We start from the raw sequence: 26745 nt of genomic DNA, 5'->3' as shown, positions 1-26745 counted from the left end.
ATCCTAACCACCACTCAGCCCACCCTTGGATGGAATCCACCCTTTGAACCCGTGTTTTTCCTCGCACTATAGCACAATAAGTTGGTACATCATTTTGCTCTGACATGATTTCTTACCGATAAAAAAAATATATATTTCTTTCAGAGCTAAAGAGTGAACATATAGATAAAATGCAAATCAGTAGATGGACAACGCATCTTGAACTGACTAATGAAAAGTTTTTATTATCTAGAACCACTCAAATTTAGACAATAAGAAACGTTGTTATGCAGCCTTAAACTTTTGAATAAATGCGTGTTACAGAAGATAATGCACTTACAGCTCTGTAAAAATTCCGCAGCACGCTGACTGAACACTTGTGTGAATTTACCTGATTGAGATTCAAAGCAAATATGAATCAATCAAATCATTAACTTTTAGCATTGTAAATACACTAAACCACTAACCAAGAGAACGCATATATGGTGCACAAATGACTAAGTATCCCAAGATTAATTAAAAGATTAAAAAAAGAGAAAAAGAAGCAAAAAAAAAATATCATCTAGTTCATGTAATTATGTCATCTCCACACCAAATCCAATTGGCTCCATAGCTAAGAAAGAAAAACCTATCCTAACAGAAAGAAACCGAATGACAGACGTGAAAAATCAAAAATCAAAGTAGTTAATATGATCAATAACAGATGTTTATAATATAATTAGTCCAAGATTCAAGAGATGGTAAATCCGTAACAACCTAAAGATTGAATATAGTAAAGTAGTTGGTACACATCAGCTTCTTACGAACCCCTTTTACTGAAATGCATCCAATAGTCTCAAACAGAGTGATCATAAAAAACCCCAGATGATAGAGATCAACATTGCTTAATGATAGAATATGAGAGAGACCATACCCGATGTAGTTTTCCTTCTTGCAACTGGAGAGGAGGAGAACTGATGAAGATATAATGATCTCTGCAAGTGATTAGGAGATGGCTGATTTATTTTTTACTGTTCGCAAAAAGAAGGGGAGGCGAAGCGGAGAATTGAGAGGGAGACGGAAGTTCGGAGAAAGTAGAAATGAAGGGTTTTTTTTTGTTCAATAACAAATTAATAATCTAATTAATTTCTAATCCAACTCGCGGCTGTCATCGTGGCACTCGTCCCGACCCTCGAAAAGTACATCTAAGAAGATGTGGTTTGAAAAAGAACAGAGATAAAAAAAAAAAAAAAAAACCGTATAATACTTTTTGTTATCTAGTTAAAGTAGCGTACAATTGTTTTTTGCATGGTGTAGTATGGCGTCTTAAAACAATAGCCAATGCAAATATCAAAATCAAACTACATATGCAAACAGACCTTCACTTTAATTAAAAACTCTGATTTGATATGTAATGTTAAAACTACTTGAGGTTAACCACTTGCAATTGAACAACTTAACATTATTGTTGTTCAATTAGGTTAACCATGTGGAATCTGATTTAATCATAGCAGACTCATTCCTTACATCAAGCAATTGAAGAATTCTACGGCAGCTTCCTAGCTATTTATTTGTTGTTCATTAAGTTATTGGTGGCTTCTACTACATTAAGCAGTGGGAGAAAAAATATCATAATTAAACTAATAACAACAAAATTGACCAACTGAAATTACTCGAGGGGAGATCTTTGCTGAAAAAGTGAATACAATAAGCAAATTAGCTACCATTCATTCCTAAATTTCTTTTTTCATCTACACAATAGGTTTAGTAGTCACTTTTAATGTGACTAACCAAATTTGAATAAGCAACTTGTGGCACAACATTAGCATGTAAAACAACTTACGATTTTTGTTGAACACGCTCCAGAGGAATAAGATGGATTTGCACCAAGTGCACCGACAATAAATAGTTATGCATACAATCGACTACAATTTTTCCCACCGGCGCTGCACCAAGGCATTACATGCAATTTCAAGAGAACAATAACTTAGAATGGATAAACTATAACCAATAAGAAAAAATAAATGTACTATCACAACAACACCCTGATATCATGATATATAGTCGTTTAACTATTTAAGGTACCTATGTCGCTACCCTTAATTAGATGTAAACTGAACTGAGAAAAATAAATACAAAATTAGTGAGGTTCTTATTAACTGAGAGAGAGACTCTCTCATTTCAGTCAAGGAGAGGGTGAAAAAAATTTCTTTGTGATAGAACTAACTTTTGGCAAAGGGATGCTTCTTTGCCATGCCAGTCTGGCGGAGCGAATGAAAAGAGAAGGCGTAGCTTTTTCACAGAAAGAGATAATAGAAAGATCCTTGGTGGTTTAATTTTCCTTTTTTTTTGTTCATTTTACCTTTTGGTTTTCTGTAAAAGCAGTTCGTAAAATGGAGTTATGTTATTATCATATCAAACTTTCCTACATATGTGCCATGCCAAATATATAAAAAAGATAGTGTAATGCAAAATATATTTTGATAGCCTATGGCTGTTAATGCCCTACATATTAAGTAGGGCTATTCAGAAAGAATATGACTTAACAAAACATGGATGTCCTACATATTTCCTGTTTATTTGTGCATAAATAAACACTCTTAATGCCGTTTAATGCCCAAGCATCTAATGAACACTCTTGAGGCTAAGGATTCATTAAACACTCTTGTGGAAGTTTATTTGTGCACAAATAAACAAAATAGCCGTTTAATGAATAGGACTTAAAGGTAGTCTTATATGAAAACAGTCGTTTAATGAATAGGACTTAAAGGCAGTCCTATATGATGGGGTTTCACGAAAGTTTAACGACCGCCTAAGTAGTTAAGGCACAGGCTAAATCATTCGAAGCTTCCAAGCAGTTTAGTGCATACAACTAAAAAAACATACAATGAACTAACTACAAACAGTCTAACACAAACTACTAAATTACAATGACATATTAGTTTTCACTAACACATCTAATAGACCAATCAGTTTAGGTTGCGACAGAGTAACCAAATGTTTGTTTATATATAGAAGCATGAACTATCTATTGCAACCTGGTAGTCCAAACTTATATACAATGGAATGGTACCTAATCCAGACTTTTATTTTATTCATTGCCATCAAAAATTGCAAAAGATCATAAACACCTATACCCGAAACCAAACAACAACAAACAAATATCGGAATCAATAATTTAATAATCAATTTTTCCGACTCCAAAAGATGGAAAAAAATTATGACATGCAAATGTTTTCATGTGAATAAACATTAATTGCCTGTTTTCATTAATCAGATAACATCAATAAATTCATGACAGAGAGAAGAACTTTTCGCACTTACAGTCAGAAACTAAAACACGATTTCGGATTTGATGGTGAAAGACTGCTGGAGAGCTGCGTCAGGCCATTTCATGTGAGAGAATTTAGAGAGCATGAGAGATGAGAGGGAGACTGCACTTGGGTTGAGAGTTTCTGCTCGTGCAGCTACAAAAATGAAACAAATGAACATATGGGAAGAGTTTAGTTCAGATCAGGACATGAGGAGTTGCCTACTTCTTTTTATTTTTATTTGTTTTAGAGAGACGAATGGTTTTAATCGTTAACTTTAAATCTTATCAAAGTAACTGCCTTAATGGCAAAAGTGATAACCAAGGGTTTGCACACGAAGGGTTTTCAACTTTTCACAATTAAGACATTTAATTAATTCCTAAACGTGGTGGCACGGTGAACCTCGATTTATACCCTTTGAAATCGAATCCCAACCGTGAGTCAGGAAATCGAGCTGTTTTGTTAAGTTACTAGCTAATGCCCATGCCTTCGGCACGGAATATCCATGAGATTTTAATCTTCAATGGCGTTAGAAAAATTAAAGTTGGCCGCTGAAAATTTTGTGTCCCACGTGATGGAATTTAAGGTCATGGGTTGATGAAAAATACACATTAGCTAGTTCTTATTAATGCAGGGAGGTAATTGGTTTTAAATTATTACATCAGTGGGTTAATATGGCTGACTCATGGGTTGATGACAAATGCACATTAGCACGAAGGCTTTAAAGGTCCTTGATTTTTCTTTAATTGTATTGACGAATTTATATGTATAAGAAATAAGCTAGATAATACATGCACCACCACTTCCAGTTCCATACCACATATTTAATTAGATTGCGTTATTAAATACATGCACTGATTACTGTACTTGAAATATCTTTGTTTGAAAAAAAGAGATGAAAAGATAGTATTAGAATGGTTTTGAAGTGTTACATAAGTCAATCAAGCAAATTATGATATAGAGTAAGAGAAATATGCAAGACAATCCTTAGTTGTTTTTGCTTTACGTACCCATACAGCTCTACATAGTATGTTAACTTTATGGAGAGAACCAAAAAGGTATGTAGGGTATTCTGTAAATAAAAAAGTCAGATGAGATATTCTAAGGAATTGGGCCAAAACCTAAGGATCGTAATTACACTTCAGATTTCAGTAGACAAATAACCTAATATCCTTTTGTTGATGGGTAAACTATTTAATATCAAAAGGGCGTACAAAATTGTTAGGGAGAGTGGTAACAACTGTCGACTCCTCTCTCTAAATTCAGTCTCTACAGTGCAAGAAGTCATTTTAGAGACCTGTTGTTGCATTTGTCAATACCTTGGATTATCTGCATATTGAAGTCACGCTAACTTTTGCATAGTACTTGTTGCTTTAAGCCTTCTGGATTCATGCAGGGTGCAAGGCAGTTGTCCCTTGCACTATTTTCGTCGCTGAAATTGCCCTCACACTAATCTGGCACCCCTCCATCTCTACTAATTTAAGTTGTCCTTCCTTGAAATTCATTTACATTCTCTATCTAGAGTCAATTGCCAATGATAACAACAAAAATGTGGGAAAATCAGTTAAAAAAAAACATCATAACCAACACTCCAATCAGTTCTCAATTTTGAACCCACGATTCTATTCCAAAATAACATGGAGCAGGTGCAAGCATATACTAAGAAGTGAAATCTATAAACACTAAAAGAGGAAGCTACAATTGCAAACAAGAATAGGGATTGTGTGTGCAACAACTATCCTTTGTCTAGCACTTGATTTTACAATTTATTCCCTCTCAAGAGACAAACGGAATTTTCTAGAATTTTACGAGATGCCTTTAAAGGTTGTCTTCCATGTCTTGCTTTTCATCATTGAATAGCCATTTTAGTTTTGCCTCTAAACCTTCTTGCTTTCCTTTTAGTTCAAAGTGCATACACAGTGATAAAGTAAAATAAAATATCCTCCAATATAAGCAATACCGTAAAGAGGAAGTGAAAGTGAGGGTACCACACTATTCAATTATTAAGATCAATTACCTAATCCAGAATAGGGTGGAAATATAAACGTAAACCAATTCATAAAGTATTGCCCAGTACCAATTCCATACCCAATAAATTCATAAAACATATCCACCAAACTCAAACTCACCTAGAGTAGACTTGTCATAACCAATTATTCCAACAATGCTTCCTCTTCTCCACTCCCACTAAACATACTTTTTCTACAAAATCTGCAAATATATAAATACAATTAAAATGATCAATTCAATGAAGGCCGCCTGCAAACACCGGAAGGAGTTACTACATGAAAATAGTTCCTATAGAATTGAATTTTTTAACACCCATAAAAGATACTACAAATACTTCATCATTTAAATAACCAACAAAAATGTAAATTTAAGAAGTATGGTGCAAAACACCTAATCATTTCAATTTTTTGTGGAAGATCTAAATGATTTGAATAAAAACCCATAAACTACTACTACATAGAATTCATTTGTTTGCTAATACCTACATTATGAGCATCTCAAATAAGTATCAATAATATGGATTAGTTCCTTATGCTTGAGCAGTCAAGTTCTACGAATTACAAAGATGCTCTTTAGTCTTAACAATTGTCCCATAGTGTATATTACTTGAATGGACTGAAAATCGAAAGTGCATTTCACAACTACATTATGAACATCTCAAACAAGTATCAGTAATATGGATTAGTTCCTTATGCTTGGGCAGTCAAGTACTAAGAATTACAAAGATGCTCTTTAGTCTTAACAATTTCCCCATAGTGTATATTACTACTGAAAATCGAAAGTGCGTTTCACTATTAAATGATCAACGCTTAGAAAATAATATGAAGGCACCTTATAAAACGTTATTCCATCTACAGAATTTGCTGCCAACAAAGGAAACCAATTGACTGAATAGAAAAATGAAAAGAAAAAACAAATGAATGAAAGAGAAAGACATGTACCGAGAGTGCGACACTGAATGTTGGTCTTCTTAACTTGATCTCATGCTTTATCCTTCAATAGATCATGGTTGAGCAGTTGTGTTGAGCTAGTCTTTCCAGGGAAAAAAAAAGATCTCTCACCTTCTTCAATCTCTTTTCCTATCTCACCATCAAACTCGTTACAAACTTTGTTCATGTAGAGAGAAAAGACTCACAATGCACAACAATTCCGCAGAACAACTTCACCAAACCTAAAAATAACATACGAAACAAATTGAAATCAATAGTATTTTTCACTTTGGAACTCAGGGAACACCTAGCTAAAAGGATATGAATTAAACAAAGCACGCTAATTATAAAGGGCCACTGGATGTACTTTGAGTAAAAATGTAGACGTAACTATGGTGTTAAGAACATATAAAGCGTACCATGGCGTAACTACCCGTAGACAATATATCAATTATCAAGGAACCGCGTATAGAGCACACACCTTCATATATTTAGCCAGGGAATATAATTAATATGGATTGCTTAACTGCACTGCCATATAATATCATCATTGCTGAAACTTGAACTAAAGCTTTCCCATCCTATGCCTAGAAAAAGAAAAAGAAAAAGTGAAAAACATAGCTGGCAAAGAGAAGAGCTGGAAATCCAAACGTGTATTTTTTATTCGTGCATCAAACACCAACATTGTATTAATAGAAACCACGGGAACATAGTACTTTGAAGCCCAACCCTGATATTTTGCCACGAAATAAACAAAAGTTTAAAAGTTGAAAATAAAATATTCGTAAATATCTTTCAATATAGCTTCTAACATAAACCAATAAGTAAATATGATTGCATTGCATGTGTAACTGATTTCACAGTAAACTGACAAAACCAAATACTTGAAAAACCATTCCAAATTAAATGCGTAATTAATACCAATAGTGAAAACAAATGAAATCCAATCTAGTCAAACCACCTGGTTTACGTCCTTAACATCTAATTGCTTTTCTGAACATGATCTAAATTATTTACTATTGGTCACACTTGCTTATCAAATGTGCAAGCCTACTGATTTGAATGTAACATTTCACTGTTTGATAAAGTCCAAATATTAAAAATGAACAGAAAATTAACGGAAATCGATTGCATAGCTCAGAGGAGAGTGTTAGTGTGTTACCATGTAAGAGGTAACGTAGGCTACCATTGGTAAAATAATCTTAGACCAAAAGCAACTCATTTGATCGCAATGCACTGATCGTCCTAAACCAATCAGTATGTTTTTCTAAACATGATCGAATAAGCCCTGATTCACCATGAGAGTATCAATTGTAATTATCCGTAAACAAATGAAAACTGAAATTAAGAATTTTCTGAAATATAATGAAAAAAGAAAAGAAAAGAAAGCAAAACCTTAATGTTTCTGTTAAAACAATCAAACAAAACGGTAATTTATCTCAGGCTTACTAACCCTTTTTGTTTCCATTGTAAAACACCTTGCTGGAAAATTGAACCACAACCCAAGCTCCATGATAGAAAGGAACAAAATAAACATTATCCTTGTGTGATGATTTTTCCTAATTTAGAAATACAAATATTTTGTTGATGATCAAAGAACAATGAGAAGTATTGGATAAAAAAGAAGAAGAGATGTAGAAGATGATGAGTTGAACCACGTTCTTTAATGGTTGCCTACGTATCCTGTAAATAGGAATCAAACTCAAAGCGTAGTTCAACTGTTCTATTTATAAGAATAGATGAGGTTTCCCAATTAGTGTTTAACTAGGAGACCGTCTCTTGTTAAGTATCATCTTGATGAATAGATGAGGTTTCCCAATTAGTGTTTAACTAGGAGACTGTCTCTTGTTAAGTCTCATCTTGACTCTTCTAGAAGCCCATGTTTCCCAAGTCAAATAGGTCTCCTTTATTGAGTTAAACAACAGAAAAACATGTTTAGATTCGGAGTAGTAGTTAGAGCTCCGAGCCTAGTAGTTGAGTTCCGGATTTGGAGTTCATAGTTAGGAGTTGGTTATACGAACCTACTACTCCAACTAGTTCCAAAGCCCATGAACCTGCTCCGAACCTAGTAGTTGAGTTCCGGATTTGGAGTTCATAGTTAAGAGTTGGTTATACGAACCTACAACTCCAATTAGTTCCAAAGCCCACGAACCTGTTCCGGACCTAGTAGTTGAGTTCCGGATTTGGAGTTCATAGTTAGGAGTTGGTTATACGAACCTACTACTCCAACTAGTTCCAAAGCCCACGAACCTCCTCTTCTTATCTCACTTCCGAACCTAGGAAGTAAGAGGATTTGGACTTGAGATATGTTCTGGTACTTTCTACCCATACCAAGACCATATCCGAGACTTAAGAAGATACTGCCACGTGTTGCATATCTATTTGCTAAAATATGCACACACAATCCTCATTTAGCAATAAAGGACGGCTCTTAATGTAGGTAGCTCAATCATCAAAAAAGTGTTAATGAAATATTATCTTCATTACTGTTGAAGCTAGCAATCCTAGCATGTACATGGTCAACTACTCAAGTTCTACCCAACTACACAGTGTATGCAATAAGGAAAACACATTCACAGTACTAATGAACATGTGATACACATCAGAATGGGCATAGTAGAATGCTTACATCTGAGCAAAGATTGTTGGGAACCTAAAATGGAAAATATGTTGATCATCAAGCAGGAATATTTGAACACACGTTAACCTTTCATATCAAACTTGCTCATGTCATCTCCTTGCGATATCCGACCTTTTTTAAGAAAGAAGAACCTACTACAAAACAATGGGGAAATATATTGGAAATTAAAATATCAAAATTAGGAAATGAGAGATTAACGTTGATTGGAAGAGAAATGGAAAACGAAAGAGGAACTCACCTGACCAAAAGAAGACTTGTTGAATAGAGTACACAAAAATCCAATGACAATGACGCATAATCCTACCTTTAAACGGGAAATCAAACTGCTTGTGAAAACTCATAGACCAATTTACATCCTACATGCCACTCCCATTCGTCCATGAAGGATTCACAACCAGTGATATTCCTACATGACTTAAAGACCTCAACATAAAACTATGATCTAACATTCAACTAAGAAAGATATATACAATAAAATTTATGCTAACACTAACCTGAAGCTCCAGTAATACAACCATTTGCATCAGCCTTAACAACTTTCGAAGTATCAATATCACCACTCCCTGTAATGAAATTCAACAACAATATTTCTTTATTAATACTTTTAAAAAAAAAAAAAAAAAAATCTAATGTATGTACCAATCGAGAACGTCTAGAATTTTGGGTTTCCAATCTGACGCGAGTTTTAAACCATCTGCAGCTGGATCGGATTTGATTCGATGAACCGATCAGCACCAATTTCTTTCTTAGGCATTAGTGAAGCTAGAAAAGTAGACTCGTATTTAGATCAATTGTCACGAATGGGTTCATGGGGAAGATGAAAAATATATTAAATTCTCTAATTAATCATGCTTTAATGGGGGAGAATAAGTTTTTTTTTTTTTTTTTTTTTTGGATCGGTAGCTTAGTGTTTTAGTAAGTTCGGATAAACGAAGAGTTTTTTTGTTTAATTTCAGAATTAAGAATCTAATTAATATCTAATCCGAAAAGGCATATTAATGTCGTATTTATTGGTCAATTCCTTGAGACTTCTAATTCATAAGCTTTAATGGGTTTTGTGAAATGGCCAAATGGGCAAATTTCTTTAGATTTTGGTGATGGAGATTTAATTTCAAGATGAACAAAAACCCCACTCAATTTGAGATTTGATTTATAAAACTCAACTATGGTGGTGGTTAGGAAGAAGATGAAGCTATGATTAAACCGTGGCCATTGGATTACCAAGCTTTCAACGACCACATACAATGCCACATGTCAAAACTTAAGCTTGTTAGATGATGACTTGGTTATAGCAAGTACGCGAAAAAGAATCTTGTACTTCAAAAATTATGTATGCCGCCAACTCTAGGAATTGGGGCGAAGGAAATGATAAATAACATTTCCCAGTCCAGCTACTTCATTAGCATCCTCGAGGAAAATTTTCAGCATACAAATGGCAATCAGGTGTTTTATTCAGTGATAAACAATTACACCAACTCTTTAAGATAAATCCTTATTTACCATATTGATGATACAGGTATAAAATAATGTGTTGGGAATTAACATGCAGACAGAGGAGATTAGCAATTTGGACATCCTTAAAAACTGGTGCGTTATTCCCAAGAAGCACTTCCAACCACTGCAATAAACACCACTCCTGATTATTTCCTCACCATGAGGTTATGAAGCTGCGACGAGACTTCTGGCGGAATTGATTCTCTGTCATGCACCACGAGTCACGGAAGGTGCTCATCTGTATCAAAAACAGTACATGGAACAGATTGAGGTAGTTGAATGAATTAAACATCCTGTTCATTGGGCATATAAGTGGCTGCAATTCCACCAATACATCTACTAAAAGGAATCAATAATTATAAAATATGAAATACATTTGAACAGCAACTCGACAGAGGAAATTTCTCTGATGAGCACTAAAAGTTCTAGACATTATCATCTTCTTCTCCTAACTCTCAGAAAAAATAATGCTATACTCGGCTTAAGTCACAAAAGGCTTCGCTGTGTAGCACGCATTCTTTTGGTTCAGCAGAGTACATATTCACAAGTTTGTACGCATTATATAAAGCCCTGCTTTGTACAGTGCAATAGTTGCAGACAAATATCTGGATTAGCATAGTGTTTAGAGGGTTTAATCATGCGGTAGCAGAATGCCACAAACTTCCAGAATGACACAAGAAGAGGCAAGATTAATCAAAACTCAGCAGCCACTAGCTACCTATGGAGAGTTTGATGGAAAAACTACTCCATTCCCATCTAAAATGGAGAATTAAGCTTTATTATTAGGCGGCAGCAGCTAACACAACTAAATCCCCTATAAACAGTTTCATAATTCAGGTTTTGCTTTGCCATCTGTAACAGCATTCCAATCAAGACCATTCACTAAACCAAAGTGATAGTGGTTTGCACTTTTAGGTAGAGCAGCAGCTTACATTGCTTATTATTTTTGCACCAAACCAGGCAGATTCTGCACCATACTGTGGAGGGATAACTCTGATTCCTTCTGACATGGATGGTGTAAGAAATGTACGTAGTTCCTTCTCTAGCCTCTCTGAAACATATTAAGTTCAAAGAAAGAAAAATCAGGCGTTTCTTCTCTATGATCTTCAGCTATCAATCTTTTCCACTCATTTATCTGTTACAGACTAACAGCATACATGCATGCAGAATTGTAGACAAAAAAATAAGTGTGCATTGTTTTGGTACCCCCCCCCCACTCTTTCAATTTTCCATTGGTATTTTGCATGATACCAACATTCCCCTTATGAAATAGCTTTTGGGATTTGTATAAACCTTCCAAATTTAAGCATCAGATTTGAGTACCAAATTTAAGCATCAATCCAGTTCAATCAACGGAGAAGATAAATAGTGATGAGGAAGAATGTGTTTCTCCCATACTTTGGTCTTGTTGCATTAGTATACATTTTGTTGTTAGATCCTCCATTTTACAAACCCCAATGGCCATTTCACAAGGACAAACTTGGCAATATGCTAAATACCAACGTTTAGGTAACAGAAACTTTGGATTTGGGAAATCAGGGGTTAAGTCAGAACACTACACTTATGTGGGGTTGACTAAAAAAAAAGCCCTAAATTATATGCCTGAATAAAATTTATACAATAGTCAGGGCATTCGCACTCAACAATCATTAGATTGTAATTTAGAGTTTTTAGACATGCAAACCTGACTCACATATAAAAGGATAATAGATTTTGCAGAGAGATGTTTACCCGTAAGTCCTGGTAAACATGCACTACCACCTGCCAATACCACAGTCTTAAACCACCCATCATCACAAGTTACTTCCGAGGCTTGACAATGATGCATGCACAGCGCAACTGCCTGATGCAAAGCCATTGTATGCCTGCACCGCATAGAACATGATAAGACAATTCATTGAAATGTCACCAATAAAATCTCATTCCAATAAGAAGCAGTAAGGTACAACAAATTCGACAGACTTAAATAGAAATTACTGTTTCAGTTGCTCACACTTCTATATGTTTTACAGCCATTTTAAGAGATGTCAAGACTATCGAAGATTATACAGTGATCCACAAAAACGTGAAAATCAGACAATTCATTGAAATGTCACCAATAAAATCTCATTCCAATAGGAAGCAATAGGGTACAACAAATTCGACAGACTTAAATAAGAAATTACTGTTTCAGTTGTTAACACTTCTATATGTTTTACACCCATTTAAAGATATGTCAAGACTATCGAAGAATATACAGTGATCCACAAAAACTTGAAAATTTTCTCAATTGGAAAGGTTTATGCTGCCCTGTCCAACACAAACTTGAACGAAAGTGATAGTCCTAAATACGCCATAGTCCAACTACAAGGACTCTGGTTTGAATTACTTGTGTCAGAACTTAGAACAAGAAAGAGCTACAGAAAGGTCAAAACAAAGGGATGCTAATCAAACATTGCTTAGGAGAAAAGTGATGACACTGTCATTGCACCAAAATGATGGAAACGAAAACTTAATAAAGCTCACCTATGGAAACCAACAACAACCGGAAAAAAAAAAAAAAAAAAAAAAAAAACAAACAAAAAAAAACTTCTGGTTTATAGATATAGCTTTTTCCAAGAGAGAACAATTACAGAAATAAATTTGAACAGCTTTATCTATGCGCAAAATATGGCTGTTCTTTGTAGGTGAATGCAGCACCTAAATTGATATTGACAACAATTTTTTTTTGTAATTTTCACTATAGTAACTGCCAATTTGAAGGATGTTTGCCGACTGCCATCCTCAAGAGTCAAGACGCATAATAAAAACTCTGGGTATTTTCCTTTTTATGAACAGGCTGAGACGTTCAAAACTGAGTACAATTTTACACGAGCTTTTGTACCACCTGGTAAACCATACGGCACAACCCTGTTACTACAAATTAAGAATTTCTTCACTTTGCAGCCACAAAGGCTTTTTCACTATGGTTCCTTTCCAATTTACTTTTTCTTTTATGGGACAAATGGTTTCATTCAATAATATGGAAAGAATATCAACATGGAAGAATATGATAATAATATCTCAAAAGAGCAAAAAATCATAATACTCCAAATAAGCATCTGAAGGCCACAAGTTAATAACAAAGTAAAATGCAGGTGAGATTACAAAGACGTACACCCCTCCCATACGTGGCCGGAATAGGATCTCTCCTGTTTGAAAGCGTTCTTTTGAGAGAGTAAACCAACCTTCTCCACGAACTTCAAATGATGCTTGAGTATCTTTCTGCATCTCGGCTTCATAATCAATGGCAACATAGCACAAGTTCTGAGGCCGATTTCGCCACCGTATCATCAGGAAATACAAAAGGAACACATTAGTTTAGAAACTCAAGTTTGTAAAGAAACTGCTTTAACAGGAATGAAAAGAGAAAGGAAATGACGTACAGAAGTCTATAAAGCAATTGGGAGGACAATAATCATGGATTATGAAGTACTTCCTTGATATAATTGAAACCATTTCCTTTCAGGCACAAAGATTATGAAAACATGTGCAAAACTGTAGGAGCAATAGTCTAGTACAACAGACGCCACCATTTTTCAGTTGTGACAGCATGACCGGAAAACATACAAATTTCACTGACACAGTGACATTTTCTTTGCATAGGTTGAAACAAAGTCAAACAACGGTCACTAATTCATGAAAAAGAACAAAAATGGGGATGAGGAAGAAATAAAGAGAGGGAGAATCTCTCTCCAACAAAGAGAGATTGAAACAGAAACTCATTTCTGTTGTCTGAATGCTCTTTTGTTCAAGCTATATGGGAGCCTTTGCTTTGAAAGGCTGGATACAACAGACAAAGACATGCTTCATGGGAAGAGGAAGTGCAATGGTATTGCAGAAGACAAAAGGTAAAGGATGTAAACAAGTTGCACTAAAATTACTTGTTAATGCCTTTATCTATTGTGTGTGGCAGGAAAGGAATAAGAGAATATTGATAATGAACAGAGGTATGCAACTCAGACTACACAAGCAGTTATTCAAGATGTTAAAATGAAATTAAATTCTCTTAAACTGAAGATGATTATGGGGTCAGAAAGAGATCAGTTCATGCAATGTGGGAATGTTCAAGTTCGGCCTGAGGTAACAAACATCAAGCAATGTGTATGGAACAAACCAGTTTATGGAGGACGTGCTGAACACAGATGGTACACTTGATGGTGAGTCTAAGGGTTGGGCAGCTGTTATAAGAGATCACGAAGGTTCAGTTGTTGCAGCAGCAAAGGGAAGGTCTTCATATATCAATTACACTGATTGAATTAAAAGGAGTACATAAAGGACTTCAGTTAGCTATGAAACATCAAGTGAGGAACTTACAGGTCGGAACAGACTCTAGCAATGTGGTTTCATTCATCTCAAATGAGGGGAAGCATCCATGGCAGGCAATTTACATGATGATGGAGATCAGAACAATGATTGCAAGGCTACAAGTTTTTTCCATTATTCATGTATATAGGGAGTCGAACAGATTAGCAGATGCTCTAGCTTCTAATGTTCCTAATATCAGTTATGTAGAGATCATCCCAAGTTCCTTTGCAGAGGACATTAAGAAAATTGTATTTGAAGATGCATCAGGAAAAATATGTCAGAATGTAATCACTCATTTTACATAATGAAAAGGGGTAGGGGACCTCTATAACAACCTCGCTTGATTACCAAAAAATAAATAAAGGGAGAACCAGAGAAGTAAAACTACTTTACTTTTCTATGCTCATTTATTATACATGTATGAGGAAACATGTCAGACAGAAGGAGGATAAACTGAAATTCCGGTACAAATAAAAGAAAGTAATGTTTCCTGGGCACACGAACAAGCACTGCAGTATCCCCCCACGCCCTAAAGTTTGCAAAGATCAATTCAGCTTCCATGAACTGCTATTGATCCCCTTATTTGTTAGAAGAGATTCTTGCAATTATACGAATTGTCTAAAAAAACTGAAGGGACGTTAGCTAATTGTAGATATCACTACAGGGTCATAATATTTATTGTGTCCACCCTTATAATATGTAATTAGTAGTGTACCTAACATGTGTGTGACCTGCATTGGGATACATTGGAGCGTTGGGATGCATGTCCATCTTCATGCCCATGTCATAAGCTGTGTGTGTGACCATCTTTTGACTGATGATCCCATTGGTATACATTATTGGTTCAACTCTCTATGAGTTCGATCTTTTATAGCAACTGGTCATTAACAGGAACAGGGACATTTTCTTACACGTCACAATACTGACAAAGATGAACAAGCTGTCACAAAAAATCCCCAAAGTCCAGAAGACGTATTTTTGTAACCACGTGTTACTAGTTTATACCATGTTTCTGTACTGATAATCTGATATTATGTTTTATCTTTAAGGTTAACTTCAGGAAATGCAGTAAATATGAAAGAAATAATAAGGGAACAAATAGGTAGGACAAACACTACAATTGGAAGAGATACAAGAATTGAACGCGGGTGATACACCCAACACTATAAAAAAGAAAGAAAGTAAATCAGTCATCCTATCACTCAACAAGAAAAACTGGAAACTTCATCAGCTAAAGAAAATATGTAAGGGGGTCCATGGGGTAAAGGGCCAGGCTATTAAAGAATGCAAGATAATTTCAACGATAGCAATTGTGAGATAACGTGGGTGGTTGGCAAAGGAGAAGAATATGACCGGTAAGTGAAGTGAAGCGTGGAAGCAAGAACTTAACTGGAAATGTCAAACAATGTTATAAAAGGAAGTAGGGTTCCTGAAAGAAACCACAAAACACAGATATAATCTTTCATATATTAAAATTAAACAACCAACTACAATGAGGCTAGTAGCCAAAATTAAACAGAAGACTATTTTCTAAAAATATTTAAGACTCCTAAGACCCTGATACTTTAACTAGACAGATCACTTAAACCAACATGAGTTATTAGAAAATAGTGACAATGCTCGTTCCTTGAACGTGACTGATTTTTTCTTTTTTCCTGCAACAGGGAAAAATGAAAATAAATAAAAAGGTTGTTGGGAATGTGAAAATGGTAAGTGCCTTCTAGCTTAGTTGGTAAAACCTTTGGGTGATGATCTCTTTAAAAACAGGCTTGCCCACACATTTGTTTTTTGCCTACCAAAAAAAAGAATGTGAAAAATGGAGAACTATGGGGGAGAGAAAATCACAGAAAATTCCTTTTGGGAATCGAACCCAAGACCTTGGGTCAACCTCCCAAAGTACCATCCCTAATAATTGTCATAACATGTAATTGACCCATAACCATAAGCCCTTATATTGTTAAATGTAATTTTCTTTTCTTTCTTTGACCTTCATGGGTAATTGGGAACATAAAAGAGACAACAAAGAAAAACCAAACAAAACAAAACAGAAAAAAGATACTGGAGACTTTGTTATTGGACCCTTCCCATATGAAGCCTATTTACATCATTCTCTCTGGCTTCAAAATCTCGACTTTGAGATCTAAATTAGAATATACCAATAATCAGAAAATAACTCATTCGATTGGCAACTGTACGGCTTGTACGCACACAAAACTGGCGGGTTATGAAGAGCTCATCCACAAATATTTCCTTCGGTACAGCTTGCTGGGATGAATATCTTGCCAACTATGCAATTTTAATTTCTGAAAGCACAAAGTAACACACCAATCATTGAGGTTAACAAAATCTATCCATATTGGATTTCCATACTAATGAAACTTATTTCCGTTGCACCATCATACTTGCCCAACAAGAAGCCTCGCATCATGACACATGCACAGGTCTAGCATAAAAAACAACTAAGATTCTTGATGAAAAATCACAAACTTTAATCTCTCATAAACTAAGAGCTGAACAACCAACTACAGTGAGGCTAGTAGCTAAAATAGATTACAACTTACGAAGGGTATCCAATACTCATAAAAGCTTGTCAACTTTAACTGGACATTGCTTATGCCCAGATGACTTATAGAAGTAAAGAAAATAAAATAAATAAAAAAGACCATATGATGCTGTCTTACATTAGTAAGAGTTCATATGTAACTGTTGGTGATATTAGTTTATTGTTAAGGGTAGTTATGTCCTTTATGTCTTCTAGGGTTTATTCAAGGTATATAAGACTATGTAATACCTACTTTCTCCATGTCGTTTAATAATAAAATAATGGACAAGACAGAGGAGAAGAAGAGAAGGAAGATTTTCTTATTAGTCAGAGAGTAGGTATTACATAGTCTTATATACCTTGAATAAACCCTAGAAGACATAAAGGACATAACTACCCTCAACAATAAACTAATATCACTAACAGTAATGATTTAGACAGAGTACTTACAAAAGACCATATTATCGGGTATGGGAAATTTGAAGTATGGAACTAAAGTTCAACATTTTTCAGCGGTATCATGATACACATAGTCTAGTTGCTGCAATGGATACCAGATAGGGCAGGGATCGGATCGGATATGGCTATATCCGAATCCGAATAGTTTCACAGTATCCGAACCTGAACCCGATTAAAACCAAAATTTAATATCTGAACCCGACCGACCCGATTGGATAACACAAAAAATTAAAAAAAAAGCCCAAAAATTATATCCGAACCCAGACCCAACATACCCGAATCCGAACCCGACCCGAATAAATAAACGGATATGAAAACTCACCCGAACCCGATGTATTCGGTAATCGGGTCGGGTCGGGGTCGGGTCTACCCGACCATTCCCTCCCCTAATACCAGACAGCAGTAGGGGAGAGATTTAGCATAAAAATCAATAGAAATTGCACACCAATTGTGTAAAAATGAAAAGCGGAAAGTAAGAATGAATATTCAGGATTTAGGAGCCCTAAAGTTCATATAATCTATATTCTTGATAAGGTGATTCAAAGCTGCTTACATAGTTACATAGACTCATTCTCATTAAGATTTAACCAACAAGTCTAGAACCTAGCTACCCATACTCTTAAAAGCTTTAAACCTCAGCCCTCTATTATTTAAAAGTCACACGCTAGTCACATGACTAATTACAAAAAGACTAGGAGCATAATATAGATTATATACCTTAAAAAAATAAAATAAAGAAAAACACCAAGTTTATTCTCCAGCACATCATTAGCACATACCGATGAGCCTATTCATAGCACAAACTAATCAAGTGGAAAACAAGGTGTAAAACCTAGGTGAAATCAGTAATCAGTTTGTATGTCTCACAAGCTTTTAGGCTTGCCTTGAAAGTTCAGTAACTGCAATCTTGGTAAACTTCAAAGCGGAAGCATTAACAATCTATAGACACTGGCCAGGAGAATATGTACCTCTTTCAGTGCACGCACGGTATATAACGAATCAAAGTTGATATTGTTCTTTTGCATGAGCTCCCTGAGATATCCTGTAAGTTTAACAGCTCCCTGTCCCAGAACTTCCACACCTACTTCCCGCATCACCTTACCTCGTAAAACTGTTAAAGTACGAAGTGAATGTCTGTACAGGACTACAGGGACATAAATCCAACCCCATGCTAATAAAAACTTTCCACCAGACAAAAGAAATAAGCAGAGTAGAATCAGTAGAGACGAAGAAACCTATCTCAAACAGGAGCATTTGTACATGATTTACGATTCTAGTTTAGTTTATAACGCATGAAACAATGGATGCAAACAACAAAAGATTTTTTTTTCCCGCCACAAATTGTTGACCACAGAGTGAATGTCAGACAAAATTCAGTATGGACGAACATTCCTATCTCAAACAGGAGGCAATTGAACATGATTTATGATTATAGTTGAGTTCAAAATGCACGAAAAAATGTATGGAACAACAAAAGAAACATTTTTTTTTCTGCAACAAGTTTACGCATGATTACTAACTAGGATGGCAGAGTCGGCAACATAACTATCATTACAAGAAACAGACAGAGATTTTAGTAACTTACTTGGGACGACAGATGTGACATGGAACCCGATATTTACAACAATCCCTGAAATTCGTCTTGCAGCAAACAAAGCTAAAGTTGCCTGAGTAGTTGATTAAGTTTAATAAAAAGGATAATAGAGATACGAAAAATGAGAAACCACAAGAATTAGGACAATGAAGCCAAATGTAGTATAGAATGGGCCTACTTGATTAATGGCGCAAACAGCAGGAACATTCATGTCGAAAAGGACTGAGTAGATTGTTTCTTTCAGTTGTCTACGAGCTGCTTTAGCTGATTCAGTATCTGGGGGAAAAGTGAAACACAACAGTAATCAAATTCACATTTAAAGTCATTAAATCAAAGCTCTCATGCGTACCAAATGGACCATAATAATTATGCGAAGTGCGGGTTTATGCTTTGACAGTCAAAGTACGGGTTTAGTCATACAAAATAAAATAAAATAAAATAAAATAAGGGTCGCCATATATACACCGCGTATTTTACCAAGGACTGCCCACACTCAACAAATAAACAGCTTTCAAACTTATGAACCAAAGCAAGTAGCCAAGTACTTTAATGAAAATTTTGAACTTCTACAGTCAAAGCAAACATCTTTTATAAAGATTATCAACATTGAAAGATACCCACTGAATCAATCTGATGAAAGACAATTAAATAATGGGTTAACTAGTATTACTCCCTCCCCCCCCTCCCACACACACACACACACACTAGATGACCTAATTAGGATTTCCCCCCCACTATATGGGAAATTAGGGTCTCCCCCCTACACACACAGTCAACTTGGATTGACCGTTAACTTTCAAGTCCAGCAAGTGAAAATGACACAACTGCCCTCATTGTTTTCAAGAAGAAAATGTTCAATTTTACTTAGGTGGGGGCAGTTGTGTCATTTTTCAGTTATTTGACCTAAAAGTTAACAGTCAAACCAAGTTGACTGTGTGTTTGGAGGGGGAGACCCTAATTTCCCATCTAGTGTGTGTGTGTGTGTGTGTGTGTGGGGGGGGGGGGCTAATACTAGTTAATATTTGAAGATGCCCCACACAACAACAAACAAGTCAAAATTACGAATAGATACCAGAAACTTTAAGTAATTTAGCAACATTTAAAATCAAACCAAGAATCTTTTATGAAATTTATCACAATTGCAAGAAATGTGTCGATTCGATCCAATATAAGATGATTAAAATTAAGAAAATTTTCAATATTTGAAAATATCCCTAGAGTCAATTTAATGGAAGATTTAAAAAGTCTAAAACATGAAGAGTAGGAGGTGGAGATGGTATAGAGGCGAGATTGTGGTGATTGTGGTTGGGAAGATCGATGAGAAAATGGGCAACCCTTATCACTCATTGGGGTGTGCATGGTTATGTACTTGGTGTGGGCAGCCCTAATATGTGCGAAGTCCTTGGTAAAATACGTGGGCAACCACCCTCTCTCCTCCCGCATCTGAAACTGGAGTGTACAATCCAGTCTCAATGATAATCCTAGTCCCCAAATCACCACAGTTAGAGTTGATGGCAAGAATTTGGGTATTTGACATGAGATCCAAAAAGAGCCAACTCCTTCTGCCAAATACTACTAGTAAAATTGTATTATTGTTAATGGAGAAGAAATTTGGAGGGAAAAGAGAGAAAAAGAGGATACGGAATTATTAGTTTCGGCCTTGTATCACTTCAATATATATAGATATATGAAAGTAACAGCTTCCAATATTCTAAAAAATTCAGGGCAAGTGCCCTATAGCCCCTCGGGAGATGTCCCTTAGAACTCTTAACACTATTCAAAGTGGTTTTATGAGAACTCATGATGTCATGACTTTGCAAATATTCATGATGGCAAGACCTGCTGAAATTTCCACAGCCAGAAAATATAATGCACAAAGTCTCTGACAAGACTATCATAGAAACCAAATGGAATGTAATAACCAACCCAATTTCTCATTCTTCGTTGATTTCCATCATGGAATTACTTAAAGTGAAAGAAATCAAACAACCAACCAAAAGAATTGCTATTTAGTCGGGTTTGAAACAGAGACTCACCATCATAGTGGCAGATAGGGATGGAGACAACAGTTGGATATTTTGAGGGTTTCACCTGCATCCTGTAAGATGATACATTTACATCTCACTATAAGATGGTTTAGACTTTAAAGGCTCAAACCACATCATATGGGTGCAATTTTACAAACAGTTAATTAGCATATATATTCTAATAGCGAGGAGCTGAGGACTAAAACTTTCAGTTTTTCTTCACTGAAGTAAATAGTAGAAACTGACAAAGACTTGTCACCAAAACCTTGATAATTAATTGGTTTGTATCTTAAAACTTGAAATCCATCAAAGGTTTTCACGAAAGTAGAAGCGAAAATATTTTCTAATTTTTTTTCCAAAAACAATAACATTGCAACATTTGGGGAAAATAATCATCATATTGTAACATAATGACGCTACTACCACTTATCTGTTCTCACCTAGGATTCAAGGATGTGTAAAAAGATTGGTTGATGACGCAAAAGTGGAAAACCTTATATACAGATAGGCCAATCCAAAAGGTAAAACCCCAAACCTGCTATAAATTGTCGCGAAGAAGTGTCGAAGCCTAGAATACATTGGGGACTCGATATTACCAAATTCCTGCATGTACGGTAGACTTTAAAACATATATATACAATATCCTCTTCTCAGAGTGACTATCATTGACCTTTCACTATACCAGGAGTATTATAGATTCAAGAACACTTTCAGATAAAATACCGCAGGAAAAATCTAGTAAGAAATTGAAGCTCACCAAAAATGTTGCTGATCGCCCCGATGGAGCAGCATATTTGCTATAACCATATTTGCAGTATCCAGAGCCTCCTTTACAACAATAAGACATTGGAAAAAATTAAAAACCAAATTAATAACAAGTAATCCTACTCAATCAAGGGTTGTTGGGGAGACCACATGGCAAATTATGCCTATAGGGAATCCCTATACCTAAAATTGAAAAGACCATGTTTTGACCCAAACAAAAGGATTCTCCACAACCATGACAAGAGGAAGTCCCTATACCTCTTCAAAAACATTTACATGGCTTACTAATCAATCAATCAACATATTTAAGCATACTCTATGACCTATTGAAATAACCAAAACACAAAACCATTGGTTTAAAAATAACTCTATTGTCATGGATAAGCAATATCTTCATGTGTATAATGGTATAAATACATACTCTGCATATCAAACAGACATCCCATGAGGTATTTGATATATCATCATCAGCTTAGTAACATGAGGCTCTCAACATGGTATTACAGTGTTAGATCCTAGGAGGTGGTAGGTTCAAGTCTACAGTCCAGCACTAGCACTGAGAAGTGAGAACAAGTATTGTGGTGTGCAAGTATGCCCCTTGTTAGACCTGTCGCCCATTTGAGTATATTAGTGTGCCTCCCTCCACCGGCTCACTAGGAAATCACAAAATTGTGCTAATCCTTCTTTATGCCTGGTGGAGGAGTTTCTTTTTTAAAAAATAAAATAAAAATTGCTGATTGTATTGTTAGTGTAGGGATATGTAATATTAGCCAGTAAGCATGGGCAGGGTTGGGGTATTGATCCTGGTTAATTAGCTTCAGCTAACGTGGCTGATCTAATTTCCTCAATCATAAATAACTGAATGCTTTTTATCAATTGGGGAAAAAAAGAGGTGTGGCTCGGGACGATACATCAAGGGCAGATATGCCCAATCAGATACTCTAAATGACTTAAAAGGAAATGGTCCTCAAATACATCTAATGTCACTTTGAGACATTAGACCAAACATGTATTGGAATGGAAAGGTCACTGCTAGATACCATCATCCAGCTGTCTCTTAATTAAACATATCATAGCATTGGTTCCAAATCCAACAAAGAAATAACAAACATCATTTAGTAATAGGTTGAATAATGGGATCCAGAAAAAAGTTTCACACTCACCGTCAATAAGAACAGAACCAGTTAAGTGTGCACGTTGGCCATAAATTTGCATGAAAGATAACTGGATTGATTGATTATAAAAAGTTCTGCAAGGGCATGAGTGAAAATCAAACAAGTAGGGTTAAAAAAGTAGAATACTTGCAAGTACAACTATCTTGTGGATAACTTGTAGCAGTTCAACCACAAAAACTAACTTCATTGATTTTCAAAATCTGTATACGAACTAGCAAGACATACAAGCAGTGGTGGAGCTACATGGGGGCCAGGTAGGGCACATCCCCCCCCCTTTTGGTGTAATTTTTTTTAATTAAGTACTAGGCCCCTAATCCAATTTCTACTGATCAAACTTACCTATCATTCACTCACTAAGATCCTGTTTGGTATCACATCTCTTTACACAGGTTTCTTCTTCAGTTTTTTTAACCCACCACCACAAATCCACAAAGTTAAGTTCATGCTACATGAGTACAGGAATACTAACTTTTGCAATTTGATTTTCCTTGAAGCAAATGTATTTCTAATCAGCTATTAGGCGTTATTCCAAACATCTGAGGTTAGAAACGCACAACTCTTTTCACCAAATCTATCAAGCAATATAATTTCAGTACTGGTATGTGGCATCTGTATTCGTTTATATGCTTCAACTTATCAGATTTAATCTTCCTCTCCATTACAGTTATACACTTTTTCTAGCAAGATTAGCTTTGGTCTTGATATCAATACCTTGAAGACTATGTTACATACTTACATGGATATTTTTTTTTAATAACTCGTGTCGGATACGTGGACAGGTATTTGTGTCAGATGCTCCAATGTTTAAAAAGTATTTCACCATGTTGGACACTTAGTATTCGTATTGGATATGGACACACGTAGTCAATGTAACTTAGAATAAAAACAGGAGAGCATAGTAATCCTTTATTCTTCTCTTCCGCCACTATTTCCCCTCAGGCTGCTGCTTTTTTTTTATCTGTAAAACCCATTTAATGTCGTATTAGTTACTATAATTCGCAAAAATGGGTCTCATAGAAAGATTTTACTTGACCTTCAAAAATTACCCTTGATTAGAACCTCAAATCCTCGATGCATTCCCAAGAGTATCCCAGTTACACATTAAATCTGGGTGCGTCATCCCTTTAAAAACACGGATTAGCAACAAGCCCGATTGTAAAGCTCCTCCTTGATCCCCTGCACTACCTTGTGGGTGTCTTGTACTTACTCAAATACTCATAGATCCCTTCCAAACACTCGCTGACCTACAACAGCTCTAACAGGTGCTATAGCCCCCAAAATTTGTCCAAGATATATATATATATATAGTTCGGCTCTTAAAAAGACCTTAAAATAAGTACCAAATCTAAAACAACCCACAACTTCACCTATAAAATGAATTAAAACCTAATTTTTTTGTGGATATGATCTACCGACCATAAAGATCATATCTACAAAAATTCAACTCATTTGATATCCTCTAACTTAGATAAAAATTGTTGTCCACTTTTGAAAAAATATATAACGGTCAAGAAATATCGAGTTTTTGCAATCCTCTGTTACCCATGTTAAAAATTGTTTGAATTGTCAAACAAGTTTAATTTTTGTAGAGATGATCTTAATACTATTTGACAACGCAACATAGTATATATATACTTAAGGTACTATATAGTTTCAGTAATGATACACATACCTACTAATGATAACCATTGATTTTATTTCAATGCAAACCAACGTTATCCAAATAGTGAGTCGCAATAGTAGGTCTAAAAGAAGGGGTCGGTGGCTTACTGGAAAAGAGGGTATCCAGAACGCAAATGTTTTTCCGCAAAGACAAGGGCCTCCCAGTGTTGCGGTTCTGGGTGGTTGTTTTGAAGGAAGAAAATCCATAAACGGTTGTCCGAAATAAGAAACTGCCACGACTTGCAAACGAGGCTTGCTCTAGCAGCTTCCTTGGGACCCACAGATTTGAGGATTTGCATAAACACATCCGCTGGTATTCGATCCAATGTTCCTCCTAATCCCTCAAAACCACGTTCTGATGAATCCACAACAAAGACCTGACGACGTTGGCGGTTTTCAGTTTTGAATCGAGGACTACTACTCGTCACGGATTCTAACACCTTCCTCAACAACATCGCCATAATATCAAAATATCAACAATACTTCAACTATTCTGATGATGCTGGCCTAATATCCCATGTGTGATGTGTAGTAGGTGGATAAATGAGGAAGGAGGAAATTAGGATAATTCACGAATGGATGACACTCTAGGATAAAAAAATTCGACGTACCCGCCATACAGGAAATTATATTATATTATATATACCCCTACGACTTTTTCACATAATAGTCATCTTTTAACGTCAAAATTCGATTAGTGTGGTCATCGGGCTACGTAGATCGGGTTCGGTTCATTCATTCATTAGTTAATAACCGTGTTCGAGATCAATAATTAGCATGCTTTTTTTCGATTCTAATTGTAATTACATAGGGGAGGCACACCTAATTTAATATAGACAATAATTATATTATTTAAGTGATATTAGGATTTTTTTTTTCTAAATTATTAATAAAATAAGGCTTGTTCTAAATTGAGGAAGAAAAATGAAGAATAATTATATAATTTAAATTACATTAGGAGTGGGTTCTTCTAAATTATTAATAAAGGGAGAGGGTTTTTAATTTTTGTGAGGAAGGTGTTTATAAATTGAGCAAATAGAAATATTTCAATTTGCCTACTCGATAGTGGAGAGTGGACTCCTCAAAACCCGGCTATCATATAGTGTAGAGATTACTCAATTGTGGTGACGGTGTGTTTGATTGTAATAGCTCATCATAGATTTAAATTAAAGTGCTCATATTTTTACTCTTTTATGTATGCCTAAGCAAATGACTCATGCCTCCATAAATGGAACATGTCCCTCACTTGTGAGCATTATTAAGCCTCTACAAATGAGGGTTTAGCTCATGCTCCTAGGAATCAATAGTTAAGAACTAAAAGAGAAGAAGAATAAAAAGTTCTTTATTACATGTACTATAGAGAGGACTCCATTAATGAGTTACAAGCTATTCTCTACACTAAAAACTAAAACTATATGGAATGCAAAATCTCCTTGATTAAAATCTAACTTAATGGAATACAAGAATAAGTGGAAACATGAGTGCTCTGTGAGAGAGTAATATACACTTACATTGAATATTAAGCACGTGTCAAGCACACCAGGACGATCACACTCAGCCACACACCCAGGTCGTTGATGACCAGTTCATACAGATTAAGTGACCTCATTAGCACCCTGAACGCTCTTATCCCAGAATGTCCATGTCCAGAACGCTAACATTAGCCAACACCCCAATGGATAGTAACGTATGCCACAACTGGCATCATCAAGACTGAAGCTTCAGATGTGCATACCATTACTCCATTGCAGGACGTCTTCATGGCTCATTAAATGTCATCAAGACTAGAACTTGACCTGACGCGGGAGAGGAGGAGAGGCAGGCATCTTTGCCTATATAAAGAAGAGGAGGA

General features: G+C 35.6%; 1 protein-coding gene and 1 long non-coding RNA gene across 4 annotated transcripts; both read right to left on the bottom strand.

Annotated features, from left to right (window-relative positions):
* Positions 1–4355: 4355 nt before the first annotated feature.
* On the bottom strand, positions 4356–7789 carry LOC147497308 (uncharacterized). 2 transcript variants are annotated; one of them, XR_015195071.1, is made up of 5 exons: positions 7662–7789; positions 7371–7496; positions 6690–6938; positions 6221–6450; positions 4356–5480 (listed from the first exon to the last, which is right to left on the bottom strand). It is a non-coding gene; the product is annotated as an uncharacterized LOC147497308 (long non-coding RNA). The 2 variants fall into 2 exon arrangements; XR_015195070.1 differs by lacking the exon at positions 7662–7789 and having other exon boundaries at positions 7371–7653.
* A 2487-nt stretch (positions 7790–10276) lies between these two features.
* On the bottom strand, positions 10277–25573 carry ARP8 (actin-related protein 8). Of its 2 annotated transcripts, XM_086559911.1 has the most exons (12): positions 25002–25573; positions 23220–23305; positions 22049–22119; positions 21827–21894; positions 21301–21362; positions 19443–19540; positions 19256–19337; positions 18639–18781; positions 13480–13628; positions 12075–12208; positions 11276–11394; positions 10277–10581 (listed from the first exon to the last, which is right to left on the bottom strand). In XM_086559911.1, the coding sequence occupies exons 1-12, from the start codon at positions 25352–25354 to the stop codon at positions 10498–10500; spliced, it is 1449 nt and encodes a 482-aa protein (XP_086416037.1). In that variant the 5' UTR covers positions 25355–25573; the 3' UTR covers positions 10277–10497. The 2 variants fall into 2 exon arrangements, with proteins under 2 accessions (XP_086416037.1, XP_086416039.1); XM_086559913.1 differs by lacking the exon at positions 23220–23305 and having other exon boundaries at positions 25002–25510.
* Between the last annotated feature and the right edge of the window lie 1172 nt (positions 25574–26745).

This window comes from Coptis chinensis, chromosome 5, assembly GCF_015680905.1.
Source record: "Coptis chinensis isolate HL-2020 chromosome 5, ASM1568090v1, whole genome shotgun sequence".
In the NCBI taxonomy this organism is placed as follows: Eukaryota; Viridiplantae; Streptophyta; class Magnoliopsida; order Ranunculales; family Ranunculaceae; genus Coptis; species Coptis chinensis.
Note: the sequence above shows the minus strand (reverse complement) of the source record. Positions and strands in the feature narration are given on the sequence as shown.